The sequence below is a fragment of the Mirounga leonina genome, unplaced genomic scaffold (assembly GCF_011800145.1).
Source record: "Mirounga leonina isolate KUSES-001 unplaced genomic scaffold, KU_Mleo_1.0 Mir_115, whole genome shotgun sequence".
Classification (NCBI taxonomy): domain Eukaryota; kingdom Metazoa; phylum Chordata; class Mammalia; order Carnivora; family Phocidae; genus Mirounga; species Mirounga leonina.
Genome location: NW_023270268.1, coordinates 52,613,975 through 52,635,552, shown reverse-complemented (window position 1 = coordinate 52,635,552; position 21,578 = coordinate 52,613,975). Strand labels below are relative to the sequence as shown.

Here is a 21,578-nt window from a genome sequence, read left to right as displayed (position 1 = left end):
TTATTAAAAATAATATCTAAAACCTTCTATACAACTAATCAATAAAATGTTATTATCTCCTATAAGTTACCAGTGCATCTGGGACAAGAATTGCCAACCATGACTGGGGAATTATGTAAATTCTGCAAGGGCAGAGGTTGAGTGTATTTGGGTGATCATATCACCAGTGCTTGGCAAAGGCCAGCACACAGTAGTGTTGAATGAGTGAACAGATGATGCAGACCTAATCTAGGGATGTGAATAACTACCCCCTCCCCAGTGATGTCTTATTTACAAAAAGAAAGAAAGTCCCAAAGAGCCTTAGGCCAATGAGGTTCTAGAATAAAAGGAATACAATAGTAGATCTTACTCCAGGGCTACCACATCCAACTTCTCCTTGGATCCTAAAGCATCTTTCATACTCACCCAATGAGTGAAATACTGATTTGTAATTCTGAAACTGGATTTTATAACAGAGGATGCACTTTGAGTCTCAACAAGGGGATTTGACACTCTAGCTCACCAGAGCTGCAGAATAAGGACAGCATCTACATGAGGACAAATGCTGAGAATGGACTTGAGGTAAAATAGAAGGCAAACAAGTTCCTTCTCAACTCTGTTTATCAAAAGTGAGATGCTTAATGCCTAGGTTTTTGCATCTACACCTAAAGGTCAATAACTTTGAGACTGCTAAAGAGGATTGATATTAGTATGGTTGAGTGAGTCTGTTATCAAACAATGAATTGTAAATTTTGCATTATCATTCTGAACCCAGAAAATGATCAGTATTAGCAGTCCTCAAAAAAAAATTTTAATCCCCAAACTGAAACAACATACTTATTTTTAAACCTATTGAGAAAAATGTCCTCAAATCCTTAAGTTAAAAGGACCATTTGGAAAAAGAATCTGTAATATCAACCAATATTCAAAGATATAAAAAGGAGTGTTTTGGCAGAAAGATACCAAATATTTTATATAAGAATATATTAATTCAAACTGTCATATATGATTATATATCATATAATGTAATTTCTAAAACTTTGGGGAAAAATTTGTTCTCTAAGACTCTAGTTTGAAGAAAAGAGAATTACATCTACTTTTATGTAAATACCAAGAAGTCTTCTCTTTTTACATGTGATTACTACAGTCTCTGAACCAAAGTTTGGGATGAATAGACTGACAATTTGTGCTATTTAGGGGTCTGAGAAGCAGGATGGAAGATAGAGTTTGGGCACTGAACATTAAAATTCATGGGACCTAAGTTTATAACAACAGCTGGGCATAATACTGTAACTTGTCCCTGACCTGGAAAATCTAGGTTATTAAATTACTAAGTAGCACAAGGCTTACTCTCTAAAATTTCACAGCTTTTAAGACTGCACTGGGAAAAGTCCCAGGAAATCTTCTTTGAGGGTCTGAGTACCCCCTCCAAAACAAGTGTGACTTTGTAAGAAGCCTTTATCCTTTTAGTCCCAAGATTTTTCGTGATGTATTTAAAGCCTGGAAGTTGCAAATCTCAAAATGGGCAATAAAACTTGAGGGTAAGAAAGTAGTTTGAATGTAGGTGTACATGTCGTGTTTGGCAGACAGAAGCGGTACTGGCTTTTGGTAGCATATTGGGAAGGTGTGGTGGGTCACCTGGCTGCCTGTTGCTAACTATCCAGTAACCCTTGCTAAAAGCTAGGGCAACCCAAGCAGCCCCAACCATATAAGAGTTCCATGGACTTCTCTCCAGGACAACTGAAGTAATGGGGTCTTTAGCTGGCCCAGACCACTGATCTTTGAACCTGCTCAGAACTGAAATTCTTCCTGACCAGTTGTGAAGTAAGGCCTTGTGGCTGGAGTTGTGCAACTGTTGGAAGGGTGCTTTTGCATTGACCTGCCTGAGAGGTGAGGCCACATAACTCTGTTCACCCCAACATGCTGCAGATCCCCCCATTTCTTTTTTTCCCAAATCTGAAGGGAGCAGAGTGACCTAAGATTGCTTTTACTGTGTATATGGGTATGGTCTCTCAGAAGAGGCCTAGTCACTGAGAAGCAAAAATACTTTCACCTGTTTTTACCCTTGGACCTTGAAAATTAGTCTTTAAAAGAAGCAACACTAAAACAAATACTTGATGTATTACTTTGTAATGTACAGCTCCAATCTCAGAACAGACATACATATATTCTGGATATATATATTCTAAGACACGATTTGGTTCTCATGGATTCATGAATCAGAAGCAGACAGTGTGCCCCTCAATAGGAAGAGAGTTAAAAATTCCATTTCTGCTCTTCACAAGCTTTGCAGAGTGTTTTGAACACATGGAGTATTTTCAAGAGCAGATACAGAATCCACTAACATTTATTGAGAGCCTTCAGGGTCCCACACTCCGTGCTACGTTTTACATAGGTAGTGCCATTTAACCTTCACAGCAATATCAATCCATCTCTAAGGTGCGTGTTACTTCCAGTTTGCAGATGAAGTATGGTCTCTCAAGTGGTACATCTTAGACTCACAAAAAATGTGGCAGAGCTACTATTAAGTCATGTCCTCTTTACTAAACCAGGGCTTCATTCCATGAGCCACGGAGCCCCCTACAGGCCACACCATAATAATATGGGAACCCGTGGGAATAAGTAGGCATGGCCAGGAAGATAGAACCAGTTAGAGACAAATGGGATTGAAAAAGTCTCCAGACAATCCAAAGATTTTTCTGAATTTATCTGAAGGGTATGCTAATGATTTGTGAAAAGGGTACCAAGTCATTTAGAATGTACCATTTTATAGTGATATTCTATTAGACAAATTACAGATTCTTCAGAGCTGGGAACTAAAAGAACAAGTACTTGGTCATATGAAATTGATTAATAAACAATACACAAATCATTTTCCACTATTGTCCTCCATGCAATAACTAATATTTTTATGACAAAAAAGTTCTTTTTTCTCACTTTGATACCCACAAGCTCCATGTCACAATAACTTGCTACTCAAAATTGCTATTTCTAAAATAAATTTTTCTGTTATCTCATGATACATTGTGGTATAAGGACAGTTAATATGCAAATTGCTAACATAATTTCATATATATTTTCCCTCCTGTTGCTCTTTAATTTGGCACTGAGCAGCTGAGGTCTGAAGTTTTAATCAGAGCATTGAACGAGGCAATTTATAAGATCAAATGAGGATTCTTTTTTCAATTATTTCATTCACTGTTTATACCTACTAAATTGTGAAACAGTCTTAGAAATGCATTGATGCATACATTATTTCTTCCTCTGCTTGACTATGTCTAAATGCAGGCTTATTTTCAAGTGGTATAATATAGTAGAATAGTGCAGCATGATGGCTCCAGCTCAATGAGTAACTCAAGGCAAGTTAGTTATCTCTTTAGGTCTCATTTTCATTATCTGTAAAATGGAGATAATAATATACCTCTTACATATGGTCAGTGAGAGGATTTAGTGAAATAATCCACGGAAAGCCATTAGCAAGATGCCTGTCACATAACAAGTACTCAGCTCTTATTAAGATAATGATTATGAGATCTCATACTGAAACATTACTGTTCTTATATATTTTAGAGCACGAATATTCTCAGAACTATATTAACCATTATGCTTAGCCAAAAGAGAGCAAAAGCATGCAAGAGCATCATTCTCAGCTCAGCACAGGGACTTAGCCAAGGTGGGCCAGGGCTCATCCTTATCCCCTCCATAAACCTGAGGTCTATTTGTCAGAGAGTAGTAACACTAAGTCTTCCTATTTGGAACTCCCTGAGAATATGTATGAACCCAGTGGGTCTGGTAGGCTGATCAAAGTAGAGCAGAGTCATTTTCCTTTCATGGGGCTGTGACCACCAAAAGATGTAAGAATGAATCTTCTGAAAGAGGTCCCAAACAAAGTGATGATCATGGGAAATAGAACAGCCTTAACTAGATATACCAGCTCCAAACAACAAAGCATAAAGTTTCTAAAAATTATGAATTGTATATTTTACCCGCCTGACAAACTAGAGACTTGGGGATGTTTCAGCAACTTATATTTTCATATTTTATTTTACATATTTAGTGTCATGTTACTGCCACCATCAATGCCAAAGTTGTTGTTATAATTAATAACCTCTACTAGATTTCTGGGCAGGGTCTGCTTGCTTTCTGAAGCTAATTCCAATAATGTTTTTTGAAAATGTTTTGACTCTCACTGTTTATAGGCAATCAGGAATGAGCCAGACTTCCACACAATGAAAAGAGTTATCCTGGTCCCATGAGCACAGAGATAAGGCATGATGATACAGTGGTGGAGCAGGATGCCACTCCCAATTCATTCTGAGACACCTTATAGGAAACCAAATTGCTGGGGACATTTGAGAGAGGAGATCTGTTCTACTAAGAAACATCAGGGGACCTGGAGGCCGGGCTAAATTAAATAAAGTAGAACTGTTAGCAAAACTGTGCAAAAGGTATTGCACATCACATTTATATGATGATCCATGGGGGAAGAACGTGCATTTATGCACAAAAATACTTAAGGTGCTAGAATCTAAGTGGTATGGCAAGGTAAATATAAAACAAAGATAGATTATTCCAGAATTTCAATACAGTCAAAAGGTTAACCACCCTAAAGCAACACTAAAACCATCATATGTCACTGGACACAGCAATGGTTGATACTGTCAGGAACTGGGGCTATGAGAAAATACAAAGACAGTAAATCCAAACTTTTAACTCATGGGCGGAATGATTTCTGAGACTCAGTTTCCATCATTCAAATAAAATATTCAGTCACTTAATTTCTATTAAATTAATTCTATTGTCATTCACGGCAAAGGCATCCTAAACACTTAATTTTCATATTATTTTTGACTTGCAAATCATGAGATAAATACACACTTAAGCAACAGACCTTTTCCAATATGGCTCATCAGCACCCTCTAGTGATCATAAGGCCAGTTCAGACAAGTCATTTCCCCCGCAAAAAAATTGTTTTAAAAAGGCACACAGATTCACTGAGTATTCAATTTCTGCTGTTCGCTAAAAATAGATCTTCTGCCACTGTTATTTGCTCTCAAGTTACTGCTCTCTCTTTAGAATCCATAACAGATAAAACTGTTTATTAAAGAACATGCAATGCAATCATGTGAAAATATGTCAAAGCAACCTTTGTTTGATCCCAATGTGAATACATTATTTTGGCTGCTGGGGAGCCCTTTAACCACTGAATAAAAATGATTACAAAGGAGTCAAGAAACATGTTTTTTTGAAAATAATAACACTTGTATAGTTACTTCATTTCTCTTCCTAACTTCTTTCTGTGTATTCCAGTGACTATCATACATGATCACAATGGCCATATTCACAACACTCTGTATTACAGTTACCCGATCACTTATTTCCTACCACATTTGGTATATGTTGTTTTTGTTGTTGTTGTTGTTTTTTAAATAAAGACTTTCAGCAGATGTTCCCATTCCTTCACTGTGTACCAGGGTTCTAAACAGGTGGCCTCTGGGATAATTGTGATCTGCAGGCATGGTCTAGTTGCATTTTAAATTTTCTTACTAGCTGCCAACATTTAAAAATCTGAATTTCTGGCATCCCTTAAGAGAAGAAACAACATTTGGCAGTGTCTGTCTGTCCAGCATCCCTGCATAGCAACATATCTGGGATGCAAGTGGGGCTACCCCTTTAGGTAAGGCCTGTGTTCTTCAGTAGCCAGTCACAGCTTAGCCCACATCAGCCACAACGGTTTCTTACCTGGCCCCTGTAGGCATTTGAGTTGCAACTCCTGAGTCTGTGACCCCTTCGAAGTCTTCCTGTAAAAGTTCTCTTTATAATCCTATAACCAAACTAATCTTCTATCACATTAGCACAACAAAACTCTATCAGAGGCACAGACTAAAGGGAACACACTGTTATAAATAAAAGGAAAAGGATATTCTTAGTAACAGAGGAATGCAAACACACAAATGAGTAGTTTAGGTTGAGGTCAAATACAATCGATTCTCTCAGACTTGATGAAGTACACTTTATGCTTATGAATCATGTCTTCATTCTCAGATGACAAAACACTCACCATGGGTTCAAATATAGCAGTAAGCAATGTAGATGCACCTAACAACAAACCACCTGCTCACATCTCAACATTTCCTTCTTGGAACCCAAGACCTGGTGATCAAATGAGCGGCCCATCAGGCCACAAAGAGGGAACATGGCACTCACGGGTGTGCTGCTGTCTGAGAAGGTGTTCATGCTGACAGAACTGCTCAGCTTCTCCGAGGACACAGAGGGTGGGGATGGGCTCCTCTTCTCCAGGGGGTCCTGCCTCTGCAGGTACTCACGCCACGCTCTCTGAATGCTGGAAAAACAAAACAAAACAGCACGTGCACTGTCACTACCTGGTCACAGCCCACAGACTCAGAAAAGCACAAGGAGTCTGAAGAAATTGGCTTTGGAGACAGGGAAAATGTAGCACATAGAATGTGACACAGGAAATCAGAAGACCTGTACCGGTTCTCTGTTTTACTGATTTGACAGTCACAGACTAAGCCAAATCATCTTAGTCAGAAAAAGTCATCAAAGTGAAACTGGCTTGCACATGTAAATGTACTTTGATTTATGGGAGGTAAAATCTTTCAATTTCTCATCCTATATTTCAAATGAAAATAATAAACAGGTTGACATATCACTTATTCATGCACTAATATAGCCTTGTTGAGGGACTCTTCTGAGCCAAGGTCAGCCTTAGGTGCTGGACAGTGACTGCAACGCAGCTCTAGAGGGTGCCATATGCACAGACCTTAAGGCCAAGAAAATCCCATGATGCTCTATAGTGTAGTCTACTTGGCCAAACACAGTGGCCCTGCTCTGGGGACAAGACAGTCAAGAGCCCTGTGGTCATGAATTTTTACATACTGTGGAAGGAAATGGGTAATATATGATAAGTAAATAAAGGAATGGACAGAGAGGACAGAATATCTGAAAGTTATATGAACTATTCAAAAAACTAAAATAACACATTAGATTAGGTGACTATTTGAAATTTTACCCAAGGAAGCTTTTTTATTTCCTGTGATTAGTATCAAAACAAAGTCATCTGCTTCGAATAATAGAAAGCTCTTCTTTGTGAAAGCTAAGTAATTTTTTTCCACCCAGACTGGTTTCTAATCTTTGAGATTAACGTCTAGTTTTTCACAGTGATCAGTGAACCTGGAAATTAACCAAACATGAAGACCAATTTTTAAGAATCAGCCTTTTAAAATAGTTTTAAATAGTTGCATTAATTCCATTACTATCTCTTCTAGAGTCCTGGAAGTATCCGATCTTCTATAATTCTTCCCACACACAATTAAGGCAATTAAAGTTGTTTCTCTATAAACAAACTTATTTATTTTCACTTGGCTAGAATGGTTCAAAGACGATTAATTTCAGTAGTCAGAGGATAGAAAGGCCACAAAAATGCTACCATGTTACTAAATTTATACGTGTCCCCTAATTTATTAAGGCTCTGAATTATAATGCTCAAGGTAAAGTCCAAAAGCTGCAGTTAAACAATACCTTTGGGTAAGAGGCCAATTTCCCCTGAAGCTATGAAACATAAGCTTCAGGGGCCCTTATAGGCCAGGAGTTTCTTCTAAGATCCTATGAGCGGCTCTTCATGGTTTGTATAAAATTGCAAAAGTAGAGACCTTCTAGGGTTTTTTTTTTTAAGAGGGCTCCAAATTATATATACACTTCAGACCCTATTAAGGCAGGATGTGGCCCTGCTTTGGATTATATGTGGTCACTGTTTTATTATACAAGGCTTGCTCCAAAAGATATCCTTATTCATTTACTTTTATTTGGTTTAAAGATTTTAAACGGAATCTCAAAGAAGGTTCTGTAAGAGTTTGTCAGTCTTGTTGCTTCTTCAGGGACCCATTTTATTAGGGAGTAGCAGACTTTTGGAAATTGTGAATAATTTCTACATCATCTGAAGTGCTTAGGGTCTTCCACAGTCCTGCTAACAAGTTCTGCCACTGGAGGGCACCTAAAGGCTGTAAACCTGCCCATCAAGGGCTTAAAAAAAAGTGACATTGTAAAGGCTATTTAAAAAATATAAAACAGTAACAAGGCATGGAATACCCACACGTTTATACTGATGTGTTCCTCTCTCTCTCTTTCTCTCTCTCTCTCTCTCTCTTGCTTGCTCATAGTCTTGATTATTCAGAAAATATAGAAAGAAAATGTAGTAGCCGTTTGAGAGTTTACATTTTAGTTTATTGAACACCAGGGGGCAGTGTGACACCTTTAAAGAACCAAACAAATAATGCCAGGCAAAACTGGAGTGAGATCAACAAAGGTGAATTTTCACGTAAAGCATCCCCTTCCCCTTCCTGGTTCTATGGTGCCTGGAAAGTGACTTATCAGTTTTCTTAAGTCAGAGATTAAGAAGGCAACATTCCTTTCTTCCAGGTGGGTGGATATCCTCTTTTAGTTGACAGAGAATGCGACAAAATTAAATACCTTTAAAATGTGTATTAAAATCACCTATAAGCCTCCTCCCTCCTTAATACAAAAGCTATTTTAATTTTTGAATACTTACCTTACTATCCTTGTCCACATATGTGGAAACAATTTTACTTAGTTGAAAGCATATTATACTATATTTTATTCTTTTTTAACTCAGAAGTTAAAAATGAGAGGCCAGTCACTTCACTATTATCTAAATTGCTACACTGGATATTTTTTAAACGGTGGAATCATGCTATTAGTACTTTCTGAATCATAGGAAACTATTTACATCACACACTGCTTACTCCCATTTGACCACTTTGTAGATTAAATTGTTCTATAATTAGCTCTCTGAATACAATCTCCAAATACTATTTTACCGAAAGAGGGAATTAAAACAAAATGTAGAAGCACCTCATCCCTCAGTCATGGAAAATCACTTTTCAGCCTTCTTATCCCAGCTGTACCACAATTCCTACTCACAAGTCTCCTTTAAGGCTGCAGGGTAAGTCCTGAACACCAACTACCTTGACATTTTTATTTCTAAAACTAAGCCTTGCTATCAATACAATTCTTTAAAGGCTGGTTGCAGTAAAGGAACACATTGTGTGTGTTCCTATATTTTGAATTATAAATATAGAGGCTTATTTCAAAGTAGATGAGAAATACATTTTTCAATAATTTTTTTGCTTGTCCAGCTCCTGTTTGTCTTCCATATCAGGGATGGTGTCATCGCCTGCCTCTGCCATCTCTCTATACATCCCCATTTGTTTCACAGTGCCAGTGGCTCCCTCCTGCACTCACAGCCACTTGGGAACTTACAGCTGGTGCAGTCCTGGTTGTCACTGGCTGTCCTTACCTACAAGGTATCCTTGCCTAGAAGACAGAACTCTGCGAGCTGTGATGCTTAGAGGAGGTTCCAGGGAGTCCTGGTGCTTTAAGTAGCCTTGAAGGATGGAGGGGATTTAGATTGATAAGAAGGAGGAGGAAAGGCCTTTGGGCAAAGCCTCGGAGGTGAGGGTACCAGGCAGAAGGCAGGAGGTTCCCAGAGGAAAGTGGTAGGGCATGAGGCTGTGAAGACTGGAGAAGCATCCCAGGTGTCTCCAAGGGCGAGGCTGGGGGCAGACTGGGCAGTACCTGCCCCTTGGGAGGAGGAACCCCATCTTGGCACAGTTGACTGTTGCCAGATCTTACTACTTATCAAGAACAGTCAGAAATCTGGTTCTTATTTGAAAGCTACTAGTTTTTAAATGTTACCAAATAATTTTTACAACTTCAAAATACATTATTACCCAAGTAGGCTAAATCTGGGGATGGGAAAAAAGGATACCATCAAAGAAGACAGAAGTCTGAGTCTCTTGGGAGGTAACATCTAGTTACATATAGCTCTTTTTATGTGTATTCTCCCATTCAATCCTTACCACAAGTGGAGTGTGAGGAAGGCACTATTACCATCATAATGGTAGTTTTTGCCTGCCCAACATTAATTTTTCTTTCACTTTGTTCCAGCACTCACCTTTCACTGGGGGCCCACCAGCCCATGGCCACAATGTTGGGAGAGCCCACGCGAGAATGGAGCAGAGCTTACAGAAGAAGGAGGACAGAGATGTCTGATGATGCTTGAATACCTGGGTCTATATATGCTTGAAGCACATTAGCCCCCGGATGGTTCTGTTAGGTGATCCAATACAATCTCTTTCTAATACATAAGTTAGTTTGAGCTGAGTTTCTTTCACTCACAACCAGGAGTCCTCGACAAGTTTCAGGAAACAAGATGGGAGCTAGCTGACAGACCCGACATTTGGACCGGATCCCCTGTCTTTCCATTACATTGTGCTCCCCCCTCATGGTTCAGCAAAAGGCAGAAAGGGAGAGGAAATCAAGGTGATGGATTTGGCGTGTCACATACTGACTTTGAGTAGATAAACAGAACCCCTATTTGTTTAAGCCTGTTTAATTTTCTATGTGTGACTAAAAGCTACCCTAACAGATAAGCCATGTTTTCATTATTTGGTGTCTGCCTCAACCCTGTATCCTGTCACAAACCTGCCCAAAGGCCAGCGAAGGGCCACTGCATGCAACAGGCAGGTTTTCCGCAGCATTTGCCTGTATCTCTAAGCCTGCTTCCACTCCATTCCAGTTTCTGCCTAGTTTGTAACTCCTGACTTCATTTGATTGTTGGTACTTCCTAAGCATCATGGACTTATGCCCTTCTGGATCTTTCTGCAGGTTCCTTCACCAACACCTATGACCACCTTGATGGTCAGGAACTCCCAAATCCCTCACAGATGGAACTTAGGCCTTTTCTCTAGAACACTCTTTCTGAAGATTGAGAAAGCACTTTAGAAATAAGGCACACAGAAGCTACTTGGTCTGTGGAAGAGACCAGTGGCTCTCTGAGATATTAACCATGCAAAAAGAGTGTCAGATTAGGCTAATCCAGGTAACTCTTTTCCAAGAAGTCTTCTTCCTCCACTAGACTGTGAATCCCTTGAGGGCAGTGTCCATCATATTGCCACAGTTCTAGAAATATGGTTAGTAGGTGATCAACAAATATATTCTCCTAATATTGTAGTCCAGAAATAACTCAATAAATCCTCAAAGAAGAAAAAGTTTTACCTCATGAGGAAGTGTGCTTAGAAACTAAACGTGTTTATTATATTCCTCAGCTCTGTGACCTCTGTTTGGAACTTTCTTTTATTTTCCATCTCTTTACTGAAGTTCTCACTGTGCTCACCCATTCTCCTCCCAAGTTCAATGAGTACTTTCATGAGCATTAAATTCTTTATTATATAAATTACTTATCTCTGTTTCATTAAAGTTTTCTTTTTTGTTGGTTTTGTTTTGTTTCCTGAAGCTTTATCTTGTTCTTTCATTTGGAACATGTTCCTCTGTTTCTTCATTTTGCTTGATACTCCCTACTGGTTTCTGTGTGTGAGATGAAACAGCCACCTCTCTGAGTCTTAAATGGCTGGCTTTGTGCAGCAGATGAACCCTGCCCTAGCAGTTGGCTGTCTCTCAACCTTTGTGACATCCAAACAGCCCATTTTATTTCTAATAGCTCCCTGTAGCAGAAGGTGTGCCAAGACCCGAAAGTGTCCTAAGGGGGAGGCTTATAATCAGAACCTGAATTCAGGCTGATTGGAAGCCAAGCCCTCAGGCAGCAGCTTTTAAAGTATGCAAATATATACATTCCTGTGGGGCTACAGTTGTAAACTCTGTTGGCTTCCAGAGCCAGGTGATCTGGAGATGTCTCCTGGGTGGCAATAGCAAAATTTGGGGCTCTAGACGAGTGTATTATCTCCTTTCTGGGAGATTTGGGTGAGCTGCAGTGAGGTGTAGAGAGAGCACAAAGATGGCATCCCCAGGCCTATATTCCCTGGGAGCATCTCTGTAGCCTATAGATGTGTGCCAAATCTGAAGTCTGCCCCTAAGGCCCAAGCTCCAGGTCAAGCAAATAGACCTCTTCCACAGAGAGGCTAAGGGTGTGTTTCATCTGCTGTCTATTCAGGGCCCTAGGGCGGTAGCCTGCCAAGAATTGTCTTTCCAGCTGTTACAGTCCCACAGGACCCAGGAATGCAAGCCCCCTGGCCACCAGGGCCAAGTGACCAAGAGGTTTCCCCTGGTCAGCCGCAAAACCCAGGGCACCAGATGTAAAGGCCGGGACACCAGACATGTATAAGAGCTCCCTTCCAAGACACATTAGGGCTCCGGAGTGTGGCAGAGGGACAGTTCAAGGACAGTGCCTGCCCTCTGCGGACTTAGAAAAGGTTGACAGGCAGTCCTTCAATGTGTGTTTAATTAAAAGTCTGCCCTTCAGGTTGCAGCTATGATGATAAGCTAATAGGCCTCTTTCACATCAATACTGAGCTCCTGGGTCTGTTGCCTCTTGCTGTGCCCCTGGGGCGGTAGCTGTTTAAGACTCTTCCTCTGTTGGTTACAGCCCTATGGGGACGGCTAGTGCCACCAGAGCCAGGCGGTAGAGAGACATCCCCTGGCAGCAGCAGCAAAAATCAGGGCCCCAGACAAAACTATTAGCTCCTTTCTCTAAGATTCCAGTGAGCTGGAGCAAGGCAGAGGGACAGCACAAAGATGGCATCCACTGGCCTCCATTCCCTGAGACCCGCTCTGTAGGCTCCCAGATATGTTTAAAACCAGAAGCCTGTCACTCAGGCCAAAGCTCCTGGACCAGCAAATAGACCTCTTTCTCAGAAAGGTGGATGTGTGTTTCAGTCTGCTGTCTGTGCAGTGCCCTGGGAGTGGTGGTCTGCCAAGAACTATCTCTAATTGCCATAGTCCCGTGGGATACAGGACCTCTTTCTCAGAGAGGGAGGAGAGGGAGAGGGAGAGGGAGAAAGAAAAGAAAGAGAAAAAAAGTCAAGAAATAAAAAGAAAAAATTTAAAAAGATGGTGCCCACTAGCTTTAGCAAGGCAGAGAGCAGGAAGATGGCTCCCACCATTCTCTGACCCGAGAGAAAATCCCAGCAGGCCTCTGGCTCTCAGACCCATACTTCAAAATTAGGAGACCAGTCTTTTTCACATAAAGTCTGGGCACTTTTCAAAGGGCTACTTCTGCATGGGGTCCTGGGACAGGTGAGTCTGCACAGAGGCCCTTTAAGAGCCCTGCCTCAGGTGGCCATAGCCCTGCAGGTCTCATGGGCATTGGAACCCCTCTGATCTTCGAAGCCAAATGTTTTGCAGGCTTGTCTTTCAGGTGCTGGTCTTAGTATTTGGGGTGCCTGATGTACAGTACAATCCTTCATTCCTCAGGAGGAACTTCTGTATTTTGAGTTCCCTCCTGACTGTGAGTCACTATACTGGGGTTGGGGTTTACTGAAAGATTATGTCCCAGCCTTTCCTACCTGTTTTGATGTGGTTTCCCTCTCGTTTGCCCGATATAAAGGGGTTGCTCTGCCAGTTTTTAGGTTTGTTTTTTTTCCAAGGGATATTGTTCCATATGTAGCTGTAAATTCAGTATGTCTGTGGGAGGAGGTGAATTCAGGATCTCCTGCATTAGCCATCTTGAACTGAACTCCCCAGAAACTAAGGGTGTTTACAGAGATACAAGTTTTGCTCAGTTTACTTCTCATTAGTTGTGCTCTTTGGGCAGAATACTAACATTACTGGCCTACATTGTGCTTACCCACAAAATAGTAATAACAATAACCTCTGTGCAATTCTTGTAAGGAATCTAAGTCAGCCTCAAACCTGTGCTAATCATATACATTGATATGATATGCGGGGTTCCTAAGGATCCTTAAGGGCAATATTTTATTAGCCCAATTTGGCATAAAAACATGATTGGAAACAGTATAACTCCATGGAAAAGATACATTAGGTCTTTTTTTTTTTTAATTTTCTCATTGAAAGCTCATTACAATCCTTTTTGACATGGTTAGTGTTATCATTTTATAGAGGAATGCAACTGTGGCCCAGATAGGTAAGCAGTGTTCCCAAGGTCACACAGTGGGTAAAGAGCAGAGCTGGGATTTCTCCTATTTACTCTAACTCCAAGGTCTATGCTCTCAACCATTCTTTCCTCATGTCTTCTTTAAATTAAACTTTTGACCACAGTTGATAGGCATTACTCTCAAACAAATGACATTTAACAAGGCTTTATCAAGAAATATGTTTGAAATTCTTCTGGGAATTGTCTTTTTCTTCCAGTGTAGACACTGTCTACACTGTCTGTCTGTCTGTGTATGTGTGTCTCTCTCTCTTATATAGAATCTAAATGTTGTTTCATCACTAGATCATCAAATACATTAATAAAAAATGAGAGAAATTGGACACATTTAACAAGTAGATGTTCAAAAAATGACTTGTAGTCAATAGATGCCTATGTTGTCCATAACAAAATAAATATTTTGCTAAAACATCAGGAGAGGGATTGCACACAGTTAATGAACAACTGTTAAGTGATGGTTTGTATTCAGAAGATGCGTTTTAGATCTTACTACAACATATAACATGTGACCCCCCCATGTGAAGGGTAGCAGTTTTATCGGATTTGGAGAGTCTGTTTCCTTCCTTTCAGTCAGGCTGCTGTGCTAGAGCCTGTGTTCCTTTGATGTGTGCCTTCATCCCCAGGCCCTCATTCCAGCCTTGCCTCTTAAGAATACATTTGTCTTTAGTCTTAGACTTGCGTTGAGAGCCTTTACTGTGGTGCTTTCACTATTACTTTTGCTTTCACTAAATTTTCTGACTTGAGAGGCTTGCCTTTGCTTGATCTTCAGAAAACCTGCCTTTCACCTCCCCCAAATGACTTTTTATTAATAGCTGTGCAACCTTGATTGCTTCTTCCCTTTTGACACAGTCCTTTAATCCTTCAAGTCTAAAACTCAAAATTACCCGTTAACGGTTGCATTCATGAACCAGGTAATGTACCCTTCCTGATATTTCCTCTAAATTCCACCCCCACACTCACATGTGTTCTTTCCCTGCAGGTCTCTACTTCTTTCCACTGATACTTTGCACTCCACATAGAGGTTGAGGCTTTCTTATCAAATTGTTTTTTTTTTTTTTAGTTGGCCTGAGTGTGAGGAAACAACTAAGAGTCTTTCCTGCCCCATCCAACCCTGACCTCAAGTTCTCACTAGTGCAGGTATATGATGGAGGAGGCCCACACTTGAGAACAGTTCTCATCTTCCTTATTGTCTTTTATGTTCACAGATTGGCCTGCCAAGGTGCATCCCACCTCAGGGCTTGCAGAGGTTGGACTGTCCAGAAAAACCTTCATTGGAACCTACTAACCCTCTCCTCCTTGTCAGGGAAGGGAAAGGAAAGTTTCCAGGAAAGCAGATTTTATAGCATAGTAAATCCTCACTTCCCTCACTTCTCTCAATGTTCAGCAGGTTCCCACCAACAAAAGCCAGAAGACCCTGAAAGGAAGCCTGTGAAGTCTGACAGTGACTCTGGAACCTGGGACAAAGCCCCATCTTTCATAGCCAGTGCTCTGCAGGTCTAAAGAAAATCCCTTGGGAAGTGGGAATGAGGGTTTGCCAAGATCCACCCTTTTGAGGATGCCAAGGTCAGTTTGAGGGAGACAGTCCCAGCAGAGCAAGGGACACAATGAAAGGCACAGCCTACACCATCGGTGGGGACTTAGGGGAGACCAAATGACCCTTCTCACAGAGCCCCAACCCTTAGAGCTATTTTTAAGGAATCAATGCCTAGGAGCTAAGTGTTTCGCATTAATGGGAATCCTGGGGCACATAAGGGGTGGGAGAGGTAATACCAAGGAGAAAGGGCAACTAGGAAGAGGAGAGAATACAGAGGAGAGCAAGCTGCACAGCTGTAGGAAAGATCTAATGTGTTTAGAGGGGAGATGTTCAACCTGTCATGAGTGTTAAGAATTTAAAAGCCAGATTAGACAAGTGTCACTGAACTGGAGTCCCCGATGGGACTCAAATTCCATTATTGGACAAGATTAAGTTTTCTCTCCCTCATCCTCCTCCAGTGAGTGGAAATGGGGTTCAGAGTTATTAGAAGAGATAAAAACATTCTGTTTTCACCTTACTGAGCTGAGACTCCTCCATCAAGCCAGCTACAGGGAAAGTCCCAGACTCTCTGAGCTGGCTGGAATCTCAGCCAGAGAGGTTTTTTTTTCTTGCCTGCTCCTTCTCCTGGCACCTGCCCCTCTGCCTACATCTTAGGGATGATGAAAACCAAAAAAGAGTGGAGAGGTTTCCTAGCTTCATTTCAGCATTCAAAACAAACACTCTAATTTTTCACACAAACAACTTTCCATTCTAGCACTTTTTCATTTAAGAGGTTGCATAAAATGTGGTAGCCTGATTTATTATTCATTTAGTAAGCATGACACAGAGTTTCCTAGTGAGGGACCTAACAGATTCAGAAGCCATCTTTGAATTTTATCTTGACGGTATCTCTATGTTCTCACTCAGAGACAAGCTTTTTATTGATAACCAGGGTTAATGTAAATTGGCAAGGGTTTATGTTAATATTTGCTTTTATCCAGCAGGATATTATATATCTGCATCATTTTTGTTCCTAAATCCATGGCTTATTGTTCTTCAAAGTTGTACACCTCAAGGCTCCCTTCTTCAGGGTGACTTATTTTCTAAAAGATTTCTCTTTGGGCTTTTCTGCAAATAATCAGTGGTCCTAGCCAAGCTCAGACATGTTTAAATTCTCGGATACATGCCTCTCAGAGTGTTAAGCTGTGTGTGTGTGTGTGTGTGCATGTAATATTACATAGGATCTCACTGAAAATTCTTATATGCACTCCTGAGGGAAAATCAGAATGGGAAAGGATCACAGAAAGCAAGCATAGTTTAAAATTGCTTCTAAGGTGATTATGATAGGTCCCTTCTTTACTTATATATGGTCTTAGAAAGTTGCTATTTTGTTCTAGAATATAGCCTGTCTCACTTTGGAAGTTGCCTGTTTCATTTTTGTTAATATTAAGGTGTTCTTAGCAGTATCTTTTTTAATAAAAGATTTATTTATTTATTTGAGAAAGAGAGGATGTGAGCAGGGGACGGGGCAGAGGGAGAAGGAGAAAGGTAGTCCCAAGCAGACTCTGTGAGGGGCCCCTGAGGTGGGGGCCCTGACCCAGGACTGAGGCAGAGCTTGATTTCAAGACCCTGAGATCATGACCTGAGCTGAAATCAAGAGTCAGATGCTTAACTAACTGAGCCATACAGGCGTCCCTTCTTAGCACCCTCTTTATGTAACAGTCATTTGTAGTGGGGAAGGGGACTCACATTTGGCCTTATTAAGAGAGAATAAAAAGGAAAATGACAGGACATGAAGAGAAAAAGAAGAGATATTTTTCCAAAATATATGGAAGAGAGGTGGAATGGAAATAGGAGGAAGAGGACTGAAAGTGTGTGTGTGTGTGTATATAATAAGGAAATGGCCCAATGTAAAAATAGCCAAGTTATTCTAAGGTGGAATCAACGACATAACTGAGATGAAAGACAGTGGAAAATGCTAGTGGATGCTGAAGAGCTGCACTCTGCCTAAAAAGGGAAAAACCAAGAAATGAGGACATAGTGACAGTAAAATAATCCCCAAAACTATCCAGCAGATGGTGCTGTTTGCCCAAAACAGTTTTGTTGCTGCTCAGAACAAAGAGGAAATAATGTTCAACATATAGATGTGAAATAAATAAATGCTTAATTCTTGTACTCCCAAATTCCAGAGTAGTCTAGAAGTTCATAAAACAAGAACTGTAAAACTAATGCTTTAATGTAAACTTTGAAATAACTTACATTTTCACCTTTGATTCCAGGGGCTGTAGATTGAGGTGATATTTTTCAATATTATTCTCCATATCCATGGCCATCTGGTGACTAGAAACAGAAATAATGGCTCAAGATAGCTGAACCTAGACAACCTTTATAGCAATAAAACTGCTAATTTATATTTATTTGAAAAAGCTGATATACATCCAATTTTGTTCATTTTAATTAATCCACAGAGGCTTAAAGGTTGCTATTGATGGATAATGGATAAATAACCATACTATAAAAAGAAAATATTGTTTTGGCTTTTACCTTTTCTGTTCTTTTGATTTTTACTCCTTAGCTCAACATTCATATTTAAGGCATGAAAGTCATTTCCTTTAAGCAAAGAAGAAAACAAAATATTGGGCCATTTCAAGGGGAGAAAAAAACATAAGGAGAGTATTATAAATCCCATGGCATTGTCTAAGTTGTAGAGAGGATCTCATTCATTCTCACCCCAATGGTGCCACTGCCATTGAACCTCTCCTCCTTTCATTCTGTAAGCTTTTGCAGAGCTCCCGCTATGAACAAAGCATGAATCCCCACCCTGGAAAACTCCTGGCAGGGGTCTATAGATATATGATCACTGCTCCTATGGGCTTATTAGGCAATCACTGGGTGCTACAATGATCAAGGAAGATTTCATGGAGATGGTGGTAATTGATGTGGGTTTTGAAGAATGGACAGGAATTAGGTAAGTTGAGATGTGAAAGGTAATACATATGAGAGAGAGATTAAAACAAAGGATTAGAGGTGAAAAATTTCAGGCTATTTTCAGAAAGAGCAATTTGGTGAAAATGGAGGATAAAAGTAGGAAATATGTTTGGATAAGCAGAAAACTAGTAGTCATTGGCCACAAATTGTATATAAAACAGTCATAGATATTTTACATGTATTATCTTATTCAATTCTCACAGTAGCCTCTACCAATTAAGTATTTTCCCCATTGTACAGCTGAGAAATCTGAAGCTCAAAGAGATTGTGTTTGAGCAGGGAAGAGCAAGATAGTGGAGGAGTAGGAGACCTGGATTTCATCTAGTCACAGGAATTCAGCTACATAGGGATCAAACCATTCTGAACACCTAAGAACTCAACAGGAGATCGAAGAAAAAAATAGCAACAACTCTCTGAACAGAAAAGCGACCACTTTCTGGAAGGTAGGACATGCGAAGAAGTGAATCCAAGGCGGTATTCGGGAGGATAGACAGCGGGGGAGAGGGCCTCCAAAGGCCGCTTCTGGCAAGTGACAGAGCAGCGGAGCACAAAATTGGAATTTTTTAGAAGTCTACTCCTCTGAGGGACGTCGCTCCAGTGGCTAAGCAGGGGATGGAACCCTCGCGGGACAGTGTGGTCTCAGGACCCTCGGGGTCACAGAAAGACTGGGGGTGTCTGAGTGCAGCAGAGCTCCCAGGTATCGGAGCGGGGAAGCCAGCTGCAGAGACGGAGCCGAGGAGTGGGCTCTCAGCTCGGGGTTGCCATAAACCATGACCCACTGCGCAGTGGGGCCACTGCTCTTCCAGCAGGGACCCAACAAGCGACAGATCCGGGGAGACTCTCCTTCCACCCCTGGGAGGAGTGGCACGGGAGTGTACCGTGGGGATCTGCTGGGTTTGGAGACTACACACGAGGTCGGGTGCCAGAGATAGAAATGCTCGGTCACAGGCCGGGTGAGCTTGGAGTGCAGCCGGTGACCGGGGAGATGGGAGTGACTGACTGCTTTTCTCTGGGGGCACACTGAGGAGTGGGGCCCCAAGTTCTCAGCTCCTTCGGGGCAGAGATTGGGAGGCCACCATTTTCACTCTTGTCCTCCAAAGCTGTATGGAAAGCTTGCAGGGAACAAAAGCTACCGAGAGCAAACCGGAGCAGATTACTTAGCCTGGACCGGCAAGGGCAGGGCAATTCTGCCTCCAGCAAAGACATTTGGGAACCATGGCAACAGGCCCCTCCCCCAGAAGATCAGCAAGAACAGCCAGCCAAGACCAAGTCTGCCGATCAATGAGAACGGCAGAACGCCAGCGCTACGGGAATACTGCACAGAGAATTCATGGCTTTTTTTCCCATGATTCTTTAGTCTTTCAAAGTTAAATTTTTTTTAACTGTATTTTTTTTTTATTTTTCATTTTCCCTTTTTCAACCAACATCTTATCAATCCCTTTTTTTAAAATATGTTTTTTATTTTTCATTTTTAGAGTCGTATTATAGCCCTTCCTAGTAGTTACCCTTATCTTTGGTATACATATAAGTTGTTCTCTCTTTAAAATTTTGTGGTACAGTTTCTTCTAACAGATCAAAATATACCCTAAATCTCTAGTGTATGGCTTTGTTCTAGTCTTCTGCCTGATCACATTCTCTCCCCCTTTTTTTTTAAATCCTCTTCTTTCTTTTTTCAACCAACTTCTTATCTTATCAATTCCTTTTATAAAATCTTTTATAATTTTCATCTTTACAGTCATATTCCATCCATTCATCGTATTAACCCTTATTTTTGTACGTATATAAGTTTTTCTTTCTTTAAAATTTTGGGAGGCACTTTCTTCTAACAGACCAAAATACACCCAAAATCTAGTGTATGGCACTGATCCATGCACCAGGCTGATCATATTTGATCATATTCTGTTTTCTTTGTTTTGTTTTGTTTTTGCTTGTTTTTATCTTTTTCTTTTTTTTCCTTCTTTCTTTCCCTTTCTTTTCCCCCGGTTTCAGGTCTTTTCTGATTTGTTTAGTGTATATTTCCTGGGGATGTTGTTACCCTGTTAGCATTTTGTTCTCCCATTCTTCTATTCTCCTCTGGACAAAATGACAAGATGGAAAAAATCACCTCAAAAAAAAGAACAAGAGACAGTACCGACTGCCAGGGACCTAATCAATACAGACGTTAGTAAGATGTCGGAACTAGAGTTCAGAATGATGATTTTAAAGATACTAGCTGGGCTTGAAAAAAGCATGGAAGTTATTAGAGAAACCCTTTCTGGAGAAATAAAAGAACTAAAATCTAACCAAGTCAAAATCAAAAAGGCTATTAATGAGGTGCAATAAAAAATGGAGGCACTAACTGCTACGATAAATGAGGCAGAAGAGAGAATTAGTGATATAGAAGACCAAATGATGGAAAATAAAGAAGCTGAGAGAAAGAGAGATAAACAACTACTGGATCACAAGGGCAGAATTCAAGAGATAAGTAATACAATAAGACGAAACAATATTAGAATAATTGGGATCCCAGAAGAGAAAGAAAGAGAGAGAGGGGCAGAAGGTATATTGGAGCAAATTATAGCAGAGAACTTCCCTAATTTGGGGAAGGAAACAGGCATCAAAATCCAGGAAACACAGAGAACCCCTCTCAAAATCAGTAAAAACAGGTCAACACCCCGCCATCTAAGAGCAAAACTTACAAGTCTCAGAGACAAACAGAAAATCCTGAAAGCAGCTCAGGAGAAGAGAACTGTAACCTACAATGGTAGAAACATTAGACTGGCAACAGACCTATCCACAGAGACCTGGCAGGCCAGAAAGGACTGGCATGATATATTCAGAGCACTAAATAAGAAAAATATACAGCCAAGAATACTATATCCAGCTAGGCTGTCATTGAAAATAGAAGGAGAGATAAAAAAACTTCCAGACAAACAAAAACTAAAGGAATTTGCAAACACAAAACCAGGCCTACAAGAAATATTGAAAGGGGTCCTCTAAGCAAAGAGAGAGCCTAAAAGTAACATAGGCCAGAAAGGAACACAGACAATATACAGTAACAGTCACCTCACAGGCAATACAATGGCACTAAATTCATATCTTTCAATAGTTACCCTGAATGTAAATGGGCTAAATGCCCCAACCACAAGACACAGGCTATCAGATTGGATAAAA

At 40.5% G+C, this 21,578-nt stretch overlaps 1 protein-coding gene across 1 annotated transcript in view; it reads right to left on the bottom strand.

The window, feature by feature from the left end:
• Positions 1-5,534: 5,534 nt before the first annotated feature.
• Positions 5,535-21,578, bottom strand: part of IQCJ (IQ motif containing J) — a 151,453-nt gene continuing 135,409 nt past the window's right edge. The window contains exons 3-4 of the mRNA XM_034998038.1: positions 17,697-17,777; positions 5,535-6,322 (exon numbers count right to left, since the gene is read on the bottom strand). Of these exons, the coding sequence (XP_034853929.1) occupies positions 6,079-6,322; positions 17,697-17,777 (325 nt within the window). The 3' untranslated portion in view covers positions 5,535-6,078. The remainder of the gene's footprint in view (positions 6,323-17,696; positions 17,778-21,578) is intronic.